The sequence below is a fragment of the Nymphaea colorata genome, chromosome 6 (genome assembly GCF_008831285.2).
Source record: "Nymphaea colorata isolate Beijing-Zhang1983 chromosome 6, ASM883128v2, whole genome shotgun sequence".
Classification (NCBI taxonomy): domain Eukaryota; kingdom Viridiplantae; phylum Streptophyta; class Magnoliopsida; order Nymphaeales; family Nymphaeaceae; genus Nymphaea; species Nymphaea colorata.
In genome coordinates this window covers 269,294-284,466 of record NC_045143.1, presented here as the reverse complement: position 1 = coordinate 284,466, position 15,173 = coordinate 269,294, and the positions used below count along the sequence as shown (strand labels likewise).

The window sequence follows — 15,173 nt, the reverse complement described above, 5'->3', positions numbered from 1 at the left end:
ACATACGGGAAAAGAAACAAATAAAGTCTCAACCGAACAACTCAAAAACCGGCATATTTGCAAGAATAGCATTTGCTCCTCAAACGACATCATTCTCTAGTATCAGCTAGTTACAGGGAGAACACGACAAAACACATTTCCGTGTAATGCATGGACGCTTCTTCCTCTAAAAAAAATTCTGAAGCATCACCGCTTTTTCATGGGTCCAGTCATTGGATGCTCAATGTTGCATGAAATGAACCAAGAGATCCTGAGCGTCAGCCCCACACTGTTACCCATAAATGTGTTACAAGGGCCCTTCCTCATCTGGCCAAGAAATTCAAGTATATTCATCTAACTAATAAGCTATTCTACATTATTGCTACCAGAGCTGAACCCTTCATAGGTTTGCAACTGATATCTATTTCCCAGTAAGCCCCTTTGCTTTTCCATGTTCACTCAGTGACTGCGCAGAAGCATCCATAGCTTTTCCAAGTTACTCACGTGTGAGACCCATTTAGTCGTAAAAAACCACTAGACGTTTCCCTGCACCAACTATATGCAGACCCAACATATCTTGCAAAAAAGATCAGAAGATCCATGATCATTCTCCTCACTCTCAGAAAATCCAAAACGACCTTTTGAGCCTCCAAAGTTCACCACTTCTGACCCGATTCCTTGCTTTGTCGCTAAAATCAAATATTGCCACCACAAAAAGAACATGTTGCTGACACAAAAACTGAATGATAGCAAACCATACTTCTATCTGAATCTTGGGCACATCTTCATTATAAACCTCAAGCAAATACTGCACCTATCCTATTCAACAAGTTTAAACCAAATATGCTTTCCTCGCAGTTGATTCTTAATACAACTGTGAGAGGTCCACTGTATCTACCTTCAGCAGTAACAGTAAGCAGACAGGGAATAGAACTACTAGAGATTTCACAACCAAATCGCAAGCACAAGCCAGAAACATCATCAACGTCCTTCACATGAGCATCAGTTACAGAGACTGGTATGGTAACTGCGACCAGTGAAATATTTGCATTGCTGAGTATTTCTGATGCTAACCTCTGGGCCACCACAAGAACCTTGTCGCTGCTTGCAGAGCCATCAAATCTCTCAGAATGCAGATCACCAATGTGGGCAGTGAATGTACATCTGCTTAGATGGAAAATAACCATAATGTTTTCCCACGTCAATTGCAAGTGATCCACCAAGCAAAGACAAGATATCAAACAAGACAGTGAAAGGCATCAATACCAGGAAGAAAAAAAGTTTGTATATGCATAACAGAACCCATTTCAATGAAAAAGTCAACAATCAAGCAAGTATACAAGCATGTTACAATAATTAACAGTAGAAGGAAAGATTAAACAAACAATTAACAATGAAAAAGTGGTCATAATTGTTGAAGAATCATATAAATTCTAATCTCAACCTCCAGCAATGCATGCATATAAAAGACTCTAGCAAGATGGAAATTCAAATATCTTCCGCCGATGCAACCAATTCCTCTTATCTCCTTCCCATTCCCTGTCAAAACGGTAGGAACCAGGCCAAGACATGCATAATGGGATTCATTGAGACATTCAGATTGACCTAAAATTTTAAGAGCAGACCCAAACAAAAGTTGTTTCCTTTTCATGTCACAGCATGCGGAAAGATTGAGAAAGGAACAAATTAATCTAAAATTTGAATATCAATTCCAAACAAACAAACTTGCTTCTCATGTTATAACATTAGGAAAGACAAGAAAAGGAATCTCTGGATCTCATGGTAAGAATATGTTGAAGATTAAAGCACCATTAATTAACCAAGAACATGAAAATATCTCCTGCCCCAACTCATGTTACTTTATCATAACATCGTTCCCAGCATATTGGTCTTGATATGTAATTACACAATTTCCTCATCAATACAAGCTTGTCACACTACAGATGCTGCCACTTACATGCTGTGCAACCTCACAATAATGTAGATAAGACTTTCTGGAGAGCAATCAAAATTGTGCAACATTATAGACTACGTTTAATAGCGCCAAGGTGATAGACAGTATGATGCTATATGCAAATCAACAGGGACAACTCAACTAATAAGTTCTTTATGTTGCTTTGCCTGTTTTAATCTGATTCATGTCTACAAAAGCACCATTTACAAATGATCAGCCTTCATGGTGTAAAATGAAAAAAAAAAAAATGTGACATTCAAAGACAAAGTTAAGGGAAGTTACGACTTGAGATCCTAAGATACAGTATTTCATCCTTAACTACCAATAGCCTATGTTTAAGAACTTAAAAAAGCAGGGAACTTGTAATTTCTGCAAACAGAAAGAAAAAATTTACTAACCTTCGAGTATATTCAAACATTCCAGGAAGCTGAGATTCCTTATCAACAAAAGTTTTCAAATCCAAGAAAAGCGGCTTTATAAAATATCCCACGTCTGGCCGCAACTTAGCAGGATACTTCTTGCCACTGCAGCATATAGAAATCTTGATAGGCAAGAGATGATGGTGAAAACGGACATGCAAAAATCTTTTGATTCCTTCACCAGGATGAAGACAGGGAATTTCCTCCATTGGAACTATCCCTTGCATCTGAGTTGGCGTCACTGAGCTGCAAAGTGCAAGAAGAATCACTAAAGGAGGGAAATCCAATTCTCCTATATAAAATCTTGAGACAAGAAAGAAAAAGGCAAGGAGTATCACTGCATAAAAGGTAGAGTGTAGGAGTTAAATATTTACATTTCAGCTATTTCAAGTTTTTGAGCCACACTGTCTTGACTTTTACTTGAACCTTCATCCATCACAGATATTTTTGTCAATGGTTCAGTAGAATGGTTCTCAAAGTAAATCTCCAAACAAACAAGTTCTGGAGAAATGCCTGAAACCTCAGAGGAGAAAGAATATTCAACACCCAACCCATTCCCACTCGTGGGGTCTAACAGTTTATGGACTTTGGGTTTGATTGTTAGGTCAGTCTCCCTTATTGTAATTCTAGCTGTAGAAGGTAATGAAATCCCTTCTGCTGGACACCTTGGCTCAGACATGCTTTGTTGTTGTCCCAACCATGACTCCAGCTTTTCCTTAGATAACAATTCAGAAACATTCAGATGAGACGATGAAGAACCATTGCCGTCTGCAGCTTGATTCAGTTCGTTATACTCAGCATCAACATCTGAAAAATGTATTAGTGCACCTGAGGTCTGCATGTCCTCAACATCAGCAAGGAGTAATCTGCTAGTACCATTACCCCTTCCACCGTCAACAGAGGCAGCCCCTTCATTTTCATTAGAATCAGGCCCTTGAGAATCATAATCTGATCTCTCTTTTTCTGAAGATCCTGACAATGAGTCAGAATCACTTGACCCATTCTCAGTATAACTTGAGCCAGGAGAATTACATTTGTCACCAGTCACCTTTTCCTCATGAAGATCCTCCAGGCTACAATGAAGGTCAACATTTGCAAGACTACAAGGCTTGGGAAGTGATTCATAGCCCGGAGCAGGATGCAGCACAATATGTGAAAGAGATCCAGGAAGATAAAAGCGACTGCAAGCTGGAACATGTGAAATTGGTTTCACTTTCCTTCCCAGCATACTCTCTGCAAGCTCATAGTGCAAGCTTGGATTTAGAACAGGATGGGTTCTGCCGCCTTCAGCATTTTGAGAATTGACATGGCATGCTAGAAGTTTACTTACAATGCGTGCACGATCACGCACATCATAGTTCAAGTCACACCTTGCTAGTTCCAGTACATAAATAAGCACCTTGATGCATGTATGCATATCTTCAGTTTGGGAACATACTACGACCTGCAGAGGAAAGAAATATATATTTTGTATTTTGGTCAGAAATGACGCCAAATTATTGGTGTAGCTGTATACTGCAAAAGTATATTACATGGACACTCCTTAAGGATGCTGCACAGTGCCAACACAACAGGACGTAATTGCAGTCTCAAACACAGATAAAGCAGTGTTAAATGCAGTCATGCACTCATGTTCATTCTCATTTAAAATTGGAATTAGTCAACAAGGACCCATTTTATCTGGCAGATGAAAGAAAATTTTATCCTACTTTTGTGAGCTCATTGAGGCATAATTTTTTATTGTGGTAATTAAAATGCTTTTGCACAATAGTTACTTTTTCTTATCTGATATGCTGCTATTAGGGTCTCCAACTGCTCAAATAGCTTAACATTGTTGTCAAAAGTAAACTATAATATTCAGTGTAATTTAGCTCGTTAATTCTACTCTTCATGTATTAGTTAAAAATGTTTATTGATTTTCATCAATTATTTTTTATAAACCTACTCTATGATTTTGTTTTGTCATCATACTACTATATGCATGTGTGTGTATGCATCTGTCTTCTTTTAAACGTAGTAGAACAAACATCCTTCTATAAGCTTTCAACTGTGGAGTCAGTTTATAAATACAATTTCATTGTGTCGTTGGTATTGGACTTTTGAAGGTAAAATAAGTGATGTTCTTATATTCAGTTTGCTTTCCTGTAAATTTAAAGATTTAATTGCTTAACTTCTTCATGATAACATAGCTTCTTATGTTTAATATTATGTTGCTTGACTCGTTATAGCACATTTGACTTCATATATACTATATCTATCATTGACCCCGATCAATAAAATATTGTTTTATTCTTGAGTATCTTTTGTAGGGAGTCAACCACCTAAAACTGTTGACTTTATTTGACATGGACTGAGAAAGATCGGGATAGGATAGAACATGTGATTAAGGCAGGATGAAAGCAAAGCACATATATTATTCCAAACTTACTGAAAGGATGCCTCAACAGATAGACAACAATGACTTGAAAAGCCAGAAAATCGGGTGACTGAAAACTTAGACAACCATAGGCATTGATCACTTATGGCACAGTGTGGTTTAATGGCAGATTGGATCCCAGACTCGGACCCAGTTAGCCTTTGGATTTGGTCTTAGTTGGCATTGATTTTCTTTGGGATTTGGACCCTTTTGTTTAGTGGATCCAAGATCCAATTCGGATCTAGGGGTTAGGCTTCTTAAAAAGGTCTTTTTTCTTTTATTTAGAGCAAAATTGATGATCAAGAAAACCTTAAATTCCCTCTGGTATTGTTTCATATTTTTTCCTGTTTTTCCCATCATTCTTTGCTCCTGGTGCTTTTCCCACGAGTATTAGAGTGAGGAACTCTAATCACTCCTTCAAGTTACTCCTACATATGAGAAAGAACTTGAATTTTAAACTCCAGACACCATGGTTAGCCCTGCCCACATCTTTAGTGGTAACCTAACAAGGATGTGACATAGTTTGTGCCCCTCAACAAGTTAATGCAGAACCACTTGATCTGGCATATCTGAAGAACGTGTATACATTTTGTCTGTTTTCTAAAATAATGAGAGGATAGTAAAAGAAGTTCTGGAAAAAAAAATAGCAGAACAACATATTACAAACAGAAAAGAAAATGAGATTTTGCAAAATCAAAAATTTAAAGTCATATTCAAATAAAAAAGATGAAAAGAAAAAAAGAAAGGAACTTGCTCATTGCAATAATATTCAACGCTTTTTCAGGGTGATCTACAGAAAACAACAAATCCATGCCTAGAATCCGCCTGTGAAAGCACACTTTTTTTGTTGTTGTTTCTATTCAGGCTTGTTCAGACTTCAGGTTAGGTTATAGGCACTAAACAGGTACATTCAGAAGGATCAAGCATTTTAAAAAAAAAAATTGAAAGTTTATAAGTAGATAAAAAAACAACTGCCTCTCGGCCTATCTGAAGCCATCTCATAGAGGGCCGGAGGTGGGCAAGGGGCCTTGCATCCAACCCCCGCCCCACCCCCAAAAAAAAAATGGCAATTTTTAAAAATTTTCATTTAGTCCAATATAAAGATTTTGAAAAATTATATTTCGACCCATGTTAAAATTTTGAAACTATAGCTTGGCCCTACTAATGAAAAATTCCTGGCTCTGCCCCTGATCCCATATAATCTGAAAACTAAAAACCCAGACATATAACAGATTCTATCCTTGTTCAAGCTTGATTGACAGAAAGCAACAGAGCAATAGGCAACGGAACCCCTAAAGATGACAAGAGCCATCCCACTAGTTGAATCTCCTTATTCATATGTGGCCTATGACCTGAAAGATTTATATGAATTCACGTCACAGAAAGCTAATAAAAGTTCCTTCTCATTTAGATCTCATGAGTGCCAATACTAGAAAATTTGAATAAACCATGAAGTATATTCTATTTCTACATGTCAACCACTAGTCATAACATGGGCCAAACCCACCATTTGAAAATCGACTTCACAGAAGCCATTACATCTATCAGATGCAGAACATGGAGAACAGAACTGATGTATACTGCAGGAATTGCAATAGAGAACTAAGGAAAAAATACAAAGTAGTTCTGTATTGGAAGATTCCAGAGAACAACTCCAGGAAAAGCTATAGCAAGATAAAAAGAATAATAGTGGAATAATGTAATGGTAACATAATAATAATAAATAAATTCCTATTTAACTCCAATCAGCATTCTTAAAGTCCAAGAAGAACATGAAAGCAAAATTATTTAAAAAGATGCACCATGTGGCATTCTTCATAAAAACATGGGTGCAGGACACATGTGCGTGTGTGTGTGTGTGTCCACTCAGTTATTCAATGGAAAAGCAAGCAAACTGTCCATTGCCTTACCTGAGTTTTGTCGACTCAAGTGTGGCAACCTTTCTAAAGAGTCTATGTTACTTAGATTAGCAGAGTAGTAAGAAATTTTCAAAAGCAGACACCATTTCTCATTTATGACAAAATGTGTAATTATTACTTATCATTTCCCTATGCAATCCCCCAAACCCCCCCCCCCCCTTCTCCAACCCAACCCGCAAAAAAAAAAAGGCAAAAAATATTTGGACCACAACATTTTTAACCTGTAATAAATAATAGAAGAAAAATAGCAATCTCAATATAGCAGACACACCATTAAGGCAACAGTCCTGGTTCTTCAATCTTCACATCCACTACACATCTATGTGCAACATCATTACCTTAGCAGTTGTATTAAGGATTTGTTGCTTTGTTTCCATGTTTTCCGAACTGAAGTGTTGAGCAAGATATTGAAGTATGACAGGTATCGTCTGCAGAAAGTCACGCCCAACTGTACAATATTCTCCTATCATCCAAACAATCAGAGCACGAGCAGCAGGGACCTTGATTATATCTAAGCAACGAGCGAGACGGATAATCACCTTCAAAAACATAGAAACAATAAGTTAAACTGACAGCAACTCTGAAATGATATTGCAAATTATGTTCTTTTTGTTGAAGTTTCACCATCAATTTGAATCACTACAATTTGCAAGGATTTCAAAAGTTTTGAGATTGGATTGCAACTTATCTCAAGGTGGTTAGATTGCACTAGTATAAGGAAGAGGTCACGAATTCAGACCCCATAGAGGACTATCTTAGCTAGATAGAAGGAACATGGTTTCTAAGAACATATAAATATCTAGAAAGATTGGTGGTGGTCCATGAAATTTCGGAAAAAAAATTAATCATATGAACCTTGTTGCCCTCCAATTCGGGTGACATGAATAGGTTTTCTTTTTCAATGATTGGAACATTAGCCCTTGACTTCCACAATGAGGTCATGCTGCACCATGAAAAGCCAAGTGGTTCTACTATAAAACTCATCAGATTCACAGAAGTCTACAATTTTAAACATTGTAAAACACATTCCTACATCTAACCATTATAGAGTCAAATATAGAAACAAATCATGGAACATAAATATCAAACTTCAAAGCTATATATTGTAATTAAACTGGGCAACCTCATATTGCATGTATGGAAGAAGTCTATAAGAAATTTGACGTGTCAATTTTTAGAACCTGGACTTCTCCTTTGACTTATTTCAGAGAAAGAGGATGTAGTTTACCAAAAACATTACCTTTTCATGCTTAGCAGGACTGTCTTTTACAATTGTTTTGAGGGCAACCACTGCCTGCGATAGCACAGCTCCCTCTTCTTCCATATTCATGATATTTTCAGAGGACTCTAAAGAATGAAGTGCTATGTTAGTGGAATATCTTCTCCAACCAAAAGAGAAATGCATTCATACTAATGCAGAGAATATTTTATGAACCTTGTCTGATCAAATTCAAAAGTCCTTCCAAGCATGTAGCAGAAACTTTTGGAAGCCGTTGTGCACATTCACCAATCACATGAACTGTATCAGCAACAAATCTTCTATCTGGATCTTTAAGATAGTCCTAACAATACACTAAAAAGGTAAGAATCAGACCTAAAACTTCCTCAGCAGATTGAATGAAAAGTTGATTTAATGTAGTCAATGCCTTGAAAGATTATCATAAACTTAGTGCAACCACATAGCTCTTTAAATGCATGAATGTTCCCTACTATCACCAAATGATCGAAAATCCTGCCTGGCCAGGACCAAGCACTCATGCAAAAACCAATGTGCGTATGTCTGAAGAGGTTTTTTTTTTTTTTTGGTGTTCGGGGGGGGGGGGGGGGGGGGGGAGGGAAGAGGGGAGAGAGCCAGACAATCAAAAACTGATTAGATGCTTAGGCAGTCAAGGCTCTAATAACCTGAGCAGGACTTTGAAAGTCCAAAAGACAAATTTAAAAATTACAAAATTAAATTTAAAAATGAAAAATAATTGAAAAAATAATAACAGACATTTTGAGGATTCCACAAATTGTATATTTTCATAAAAAAAAAACAGAAGAGGGAAAAAAAAGAAAACTAGATCCCTCACATTTTGACAGCAGGCTGTAAAACACTAACACTTGACTTGTGATGATGATGCATATAGGTGGTACATCACCTAATCTTTGACAATGTGCGTGTAAGTATGTGTGTGACTTAGAGAGAGATAGAAACTGTAAGCAAACCTACTTGATTGTGAAATGTGATAGGTGACTTTACATTACAGGACTGTGCAAAATAGCAGTCTTTATCATTTGTTAATTGCTAGGAATCCCAGTCAACATTTGGAATGCAACTATGAAAAAGGATAAAGCCCTACCTGAAACTCTTGAAAAATAAGTGGAATTGATGAGTCAGTAGCAATGATAGACAGTATCTCAAGCTTCATAGCCCTGATATGGTATGAATCAGAAGAATGCACAAAAAAGTTCTTGAAGTATGGTGCAAAGAGAGAAGGCATTGCCTTTGCAAACACTAATAAGTTGCACAGAACCTGCAAAGGCAATATTAGAACTTAAAGAATTAATTAAATGAATGGAAATATTTCACACAAAAAGTCAAATGGAACATACTTGCACAAACCAAACAAAAACGAAGTTCCCACAGACGTCATGATATTGCATTTCATGAAGGTGATAAAATATAAGCTGCTTGCTTAATTGAATCAGTTGTTTACCACATATAATGAGGAGTTTGCTGATCTGAGAAGAAATAAAATTGGATTAATGATCCTCTTGATATCTTCCCTGGGAGCCACAATCCAGTGGACTCCAGCTGCTGCAAGGACCACAGCACTGTTTTGACTCCACAAAAGAGGTGAAGTACATTGCAGAAGAATCTTAACATCATGGTTTTCACCACACGAAAGACCTGGACTTTCTAAGAAGTCTGAACTTTTGGTTGTACAGTTTGATCTTAACAAGAACTCATCTTGTCCTTCCACATAAGAACTGAACAACAACGAAATAAAATTTGAATCATCAACTTGTCCTTCTGTCATTCCAAAACGATTTTCAGGTAAAGCATCCACATTTACAGAAATTGTTTTAGAAAATGAGCTCCGATTCTCAGAAGATACACCAACAGATGATCTACTTGGAAGGCCATATCTTGCCACAGCATATCGCAGAAGAATCCCAATTAAGATTATCTGTCCCCATTCATCAACATCAGGAAGAATCTCACAGAGTCTGCGAAATCCTCTGCCTATCAGCACCAAATTAGTGGGGCAAATATAATTAAATGCTGCTGCAGCAGCTCCAACAACACCAGGTGAATTGTCGTTCAGCAAGATTCCAATAAGCTGCATGACAGGACGATAAAAGATGAAAAAAAGTAGCCATTATTTAAAGACGAAATATGGGATAAATATGGGATAAGTAAAAATTTTTACCTCTTCAATAGAACCATAGGTTTGCTCCTGACGCAAATCATACAACTTTGGAAGGGCATTAGCAGCACATTTCCTAACATATGCAGATGGATCTCGAGCGCACTTCCCAACAGCTGCTAAAACAAGAGGAGCTACAACATGTAAGCGAATACCTGCCATTGCACGAAGAGCCCAGGCACGTACCAATGGGTTCAGATCTGCTAAGTCCTTCTGGTAACAATTAATGGATAACAGTGCTTCATTTGGTCGTCTGGAACAATGAAATATGAAAAACAAGAAGCAATTTGACATCAATCAGATACAAAGAGTTTCAGAAAGAAGACAATTTCTTTTCAAAATCAATGGCTTATAAACTGAAAGAAGGCCAGATACTCAGACAACATGGTAAGGGGGAAGGCAGTACTTGCATGCAGATACCATCAAGGAGACTGAGACAAATGGCTGTAGCATGCTGTGCTCTACCACAGAACATCCTAACTTATTATAATTTTATCGACAACTAGCTCGCTGACTCGCCTAGTCACCCACAAACATAACCTAGTGACAATTAAGCAAATACATTGACCAACATGGTCAAACAAGCTTAGACTATGAGATCAACTTTAAAAATAAAGAAGAACTACAAAAATTTAAATAATAAAAAGTCTACATGAAAACCTCACATTTTACAAGACCTTCCAATGAAAAGCTAAAATAAGAAAATAAAGCCTGGATGATTCTCATTTTGGTGGTTACCTAGACCCCCATGTGCTACACTTGCACTATAGAAGCCTAAGCATTATCTAGACACAGTTATTTAGTTACACCAGCCCACATGATAGGTAATCTACTCAATTAACCATTCACAAGCAGCTCTAGCCAATGGGGTGCCTAAGGCCTCATCAAGAGACTTCAAAGAATACTTCATTCAACATACTAAATTCCATCTATTAATCAACTAAATGTTACACTAACATGACTTTGATTGTTCTATTTTCATTTGTTTCAGTAATCTGTTTTACTGAATGGTAGGGCAGTTCAAAAACATGAGAGCTTAATCAACACAGTGAGAAGCTCGAGAAAAAGGAACCCAAAAAATCAGATGTCCACTCAAACATGTTCCATTAAAGCCACTGACTTGTACTTAATCAATGCTAACAAAACTTAGTGGAAGGAAGGGGATGTGTGACATATCAGTTGGACAACTATCAAACTTGTCCAAGCTCAGGCAGCTGTTCATGGCATAGTGGAACATGAAAAACCTTTAAAATCACTGGGAATCAGAGGCCAATACACCATGAGTCGCCCTTTGCCACCTTCAATTTGTGAAAGAGAAAGTGTCACATTCGTGCTTCTATCAATTTCAAATCCGATAAGGAAACTCCAACGCAATTCAGTATCTTAGCCTGTGTTATTGACGCCAGCTCATGGAAAGCTTACCCAAATAAACATATGAAGACACGGAAGGAGATAACGTACTTTTCCGCATAATGCAGTAGATACAAGTAGACGAGCTTCTTCACTTCCAATGATTGAGATGCAACATTTTTAACAACCTACATTTTCAGTTCCCAGAAAACATGAACCAGAAAGGAAAAGATTAGCCTCACAGCCAGAATGGAAGTACAATAACAGAAGAGGTTAGACACGAGGTATAAAAAAACAAACAGACGTTTCACGCTGCTCAATCAGTTACCAAATTCTAAGAACCAAAGCAAAGAAGGGGAGAAAAAAGTATTTCTACCAAAAAAGAAAGGTAAGATCCAATAAAATAATAAAGATCATTAGAGTCGGCGATCTTTTCTTGGCATTGCTGGATGCTCAAACTTCAGGAAAAACGTTACTCCATATTCTGAAGTAAAACCAAAAAGAAGAAAAAAGAGCACCTGGCTATACAGAAACCCAATCTCACGTAGTCGTCTTGAACTACTATCAGAAGACGGCCGTACGAACTAAATTTTCGATTTCTACATCGAAATTTGCCGTGTTACCAGCCAATCAGTGACTACAGTTAATCAGTGAACCAAGATCCGCCATTCCTAACACCCATACTCAATATTGGATCAGCAACTCATTAGCTATCTCCCACATGAACTACTTTTCCATTCGAACAATGGAAACCCTTTGTTCAATTGACCGATAAGTGAATATAACCGGACGATCTCAGAATTCGACTAGGAGATAACAGAAGGTACGTAATCAAGCCCTAAATACAGAAGGAAAAGATGAAACCTGAGGGAAGAAATTGACGACGTCGCAACCCTGGGCGATGAGCGCGAGGAGGCGCTTCAAGGCATCGACCTTCTCCGAGTCGAATTTGCTGTCGAGGAGGGGCCCGATGCTCACGTCCTCTGGGTCGTCGTAAAGGTGGGCATCCGTTCCGATCCTGAACACCATAGTCGACGCTTTAGTTATGCTCGCCGCCGTCGGCCCGAATTGAGGGAACATCTTTTCCGGACCACCGCTGCTCCTCCGCCACCCTAATCTCTCTCCCTCCTTCCTTCCTCTATGGCTCCTTCTTCTGCTGCTTCATCTTGCTCAGTGGGAGAGCGAGATCTCGATCAGGCAACGGAGATCGGGGAGTGGATCTTTAGCCGTACGTCTTCAAGATGACCGGAAGAAACCTGGGTCATTGGGTTTCGGGGGGCTCCGCCCGTCACCGTTCTCCGCCTTTCTCCCATTCATCTTTCAGATGGACGCTATAGATGACGTGTAGACGGCCTCCATTTCCCGCGAAATGATGCGACGGCTGGAGCGACAGCAAAAGTTTAGAAAATAAAAAAGAAATTAATCGCTTATTAATTGGACTGAGTTTCGACTTCCGAGTAAAGTTTAAATATGAGAGAGAAATTTACCGACGAGGGCCTTTTTTTATTTTTAGCTGTCAAAATCCGTGTAAAAAGTACATACGCAACGGTTTTTCTTTGGCTTTGGTTTCTGAGGACGTTTTTTTGGTTTTTACTAAGAAAATACTTTTAAAAAATCATCTCTCTACAAAAGTAATATGTGAATTTTAATTATATATATATATGACAATTCAAGGCAGTTGGCTGCTTCGACGTTAAATGATTGTGTTTTACTTTGCCTTACATCACAAGATGTGTATTGAGGTATTGATGATGAAATTCACATAAAATTACATCACAAGATGTGTATTGAGGTATTGATGATGAAATTCACATAAAATTATTTGGTCAGTTATAATATACAAAAAAGTTTCTTACCAAAACATTGAAGGCATCGGGAAGGGGAGGCCATGACCTCCCTTCCCAAAAAATAAAAAATAAAAATATGTTCCACCATTGGCAATTGCAATGATAGACATAGGACAGTTGGGCAATTCATTTTATAATGTAAAAAAACATTAATTTTTAAGCTAAGAAAACTACAACCAATTATTTTTTGTAATCTTGGTGTGATAGGTTGTATAGGCATTGGACAAACATAATTGTTCATTGTTCCTCTAAACAAATACAATATTCAAATTACAACTAAAATTTTCAAATGATCCCAAATGAGCATCGAGCCCAATGGGTCTGCCCTTCGTCTGAGAGATTTATATAGAGATTGAACATGGACTACAAAATGATCAAACTGGGTATAGAAGCAGCTGGTTCGACAAAACGTATGAATCTAACATATATATGACCAACTGAGGCATTGGTCATCAGTTGACAGATATTATATTGAACTAGTGTGACAGCCTAACCGTGGCCCTTGGCAATGGTCATTCCTCCAATAACTAGGAAGACTACCTGAGAAATCCCTCGAACAAAAAAGTTTCCCGATCAGAGTATATAACCACCTTTTCTGGGACCGATGGGTTCTTCATTGGTCTACTTGCTCACCCGAGGGCAGGATCTGATGAGAAAGCTCTTCTTCTCTCCCTCCTTTTATGTTCTTGTAGTGACAACTTGTCACCCAATTTTGTTAATGCATTTCGATCTCTTCTGTGCTTCCTCCCTATATTATGTGTTTGTGGCAAGGTAAATTCGATGAGTGTAGGCTTCAAAATGCATCCCTACAGGATATACGATATAAACTCTTTCTTCCACTTGACGACCATTTAACGAGATCTAGCGACGATGTGTACTCATTTTGGATATATATATATATATATATTCACAAAAGACGATAGAACATATGACAAATGATGGCTGATGGCTTTATAATGTTAGCGCCTTATATATATATATATATATATATAAGGCGCTAACATTATAAAGCCATCAGCCATCATTTGTCATATGTTCTATCGTCTTTTGTGAAGCTATAATATGAGGACTGAACATATTTCTCCTTTAAAAAGGTAGTTAGCGTCTGTGTTTGCTGGTTTTGTGTTTAATCAAAGACTAGGAAAGCAAAGATAGTTTTCAGCATTGCTCGGGATAGATATATATCAGTTTCTAGCTTTAAAAAGGTTAGTTTCAATGGTATCAAAACATGGTTCAACACTCAAATCTATAGCTCCACAAAAGTAGAAGGTGTGCTTTAAGGAATGTGGATTTTAACATCCCACTTTTAAAAGTTTGATATGGTATCTAACATAGCGAGAAATCTCAAGAAACTCATAAAAGAGGTTGTTAAAGTAGTCAATCATTTTGATGTCCAACCTTTTCCGAGCTGAAAGCAAAACTACTAAGAACCAATTCATCAAACCATGGGGCCATATAAAAAAGGATCAATATGAGAGTGGACTAGGTCATTATATAATCAGGTGCCAGTGCATTACAATACATACTTGAACTTGCTAAACAAGCTTCAATGGAAATAACATCAAAAGGCAGGACTGAAATTCGACAAAACAATGTAACACACAATTCCTAAAGGCAACGTTCTACGGGTTTAATCAATCCCCTTTACTTGAAAAACATCTTTTCCAGCTCAGCCGTCGTGAGAAGTTAGCGTTCAAATATTCTTTTACACCCTCTAGCTGCCAGAAAGAGACCCTCGCAATGTTGAGAGCCACATTCAAGAAGGAACGAGAGAAGGCAGCCTGTTGCTACTGCTGCTGAGCCGAGAGCAGCTCCCTGTTTAGCCTCCTCCATGCATCCCTTAGCAAGTTCCTTATGTGTTGTCGTGCTTGCTCCT

The 15,173-nt window shown here is 37.8% G+C and overlaps 1 protein-coding gene across 1 annotated transcript; it reads right to left on the bottom strand.

Annotated features, from left to right (window-relative positions):
• Positions 1-21: 21 nt before the first annotated feature.
• On the bottom strand, positions 22-12,803 carry LOC116255739 (AP3-complex subunit beta-A). The gene is made up of 11 exons (XM_031631690.2): positions 12,315-12,803; positions 11,562-11,638; positions 10,104-10,353; positions 9,387-10,013; positions 9,030-9,203; positions 8,123-8,249; positions 7,928-8,034; positions 7,026-7,226; positions 2,727-3,796; positions 2,332-2,598; positions 22-1,143 (listed from the first exon to the last, which is right to left on the bottom strand). The coding sequence occupies exons 1-11, from the start codon at positions 12,528-12,530 to the stop codon at positions 777-779; spliced, it is 3,483 nt and encodes a 1,160-aa protein (XP_031487550.1). The 5' UTR covers positions 12,531-12,803; the 3' UTR covers positions 22-776.
• Positions 12,804-15,173: the final 2,370 nt, after the last annotated feature.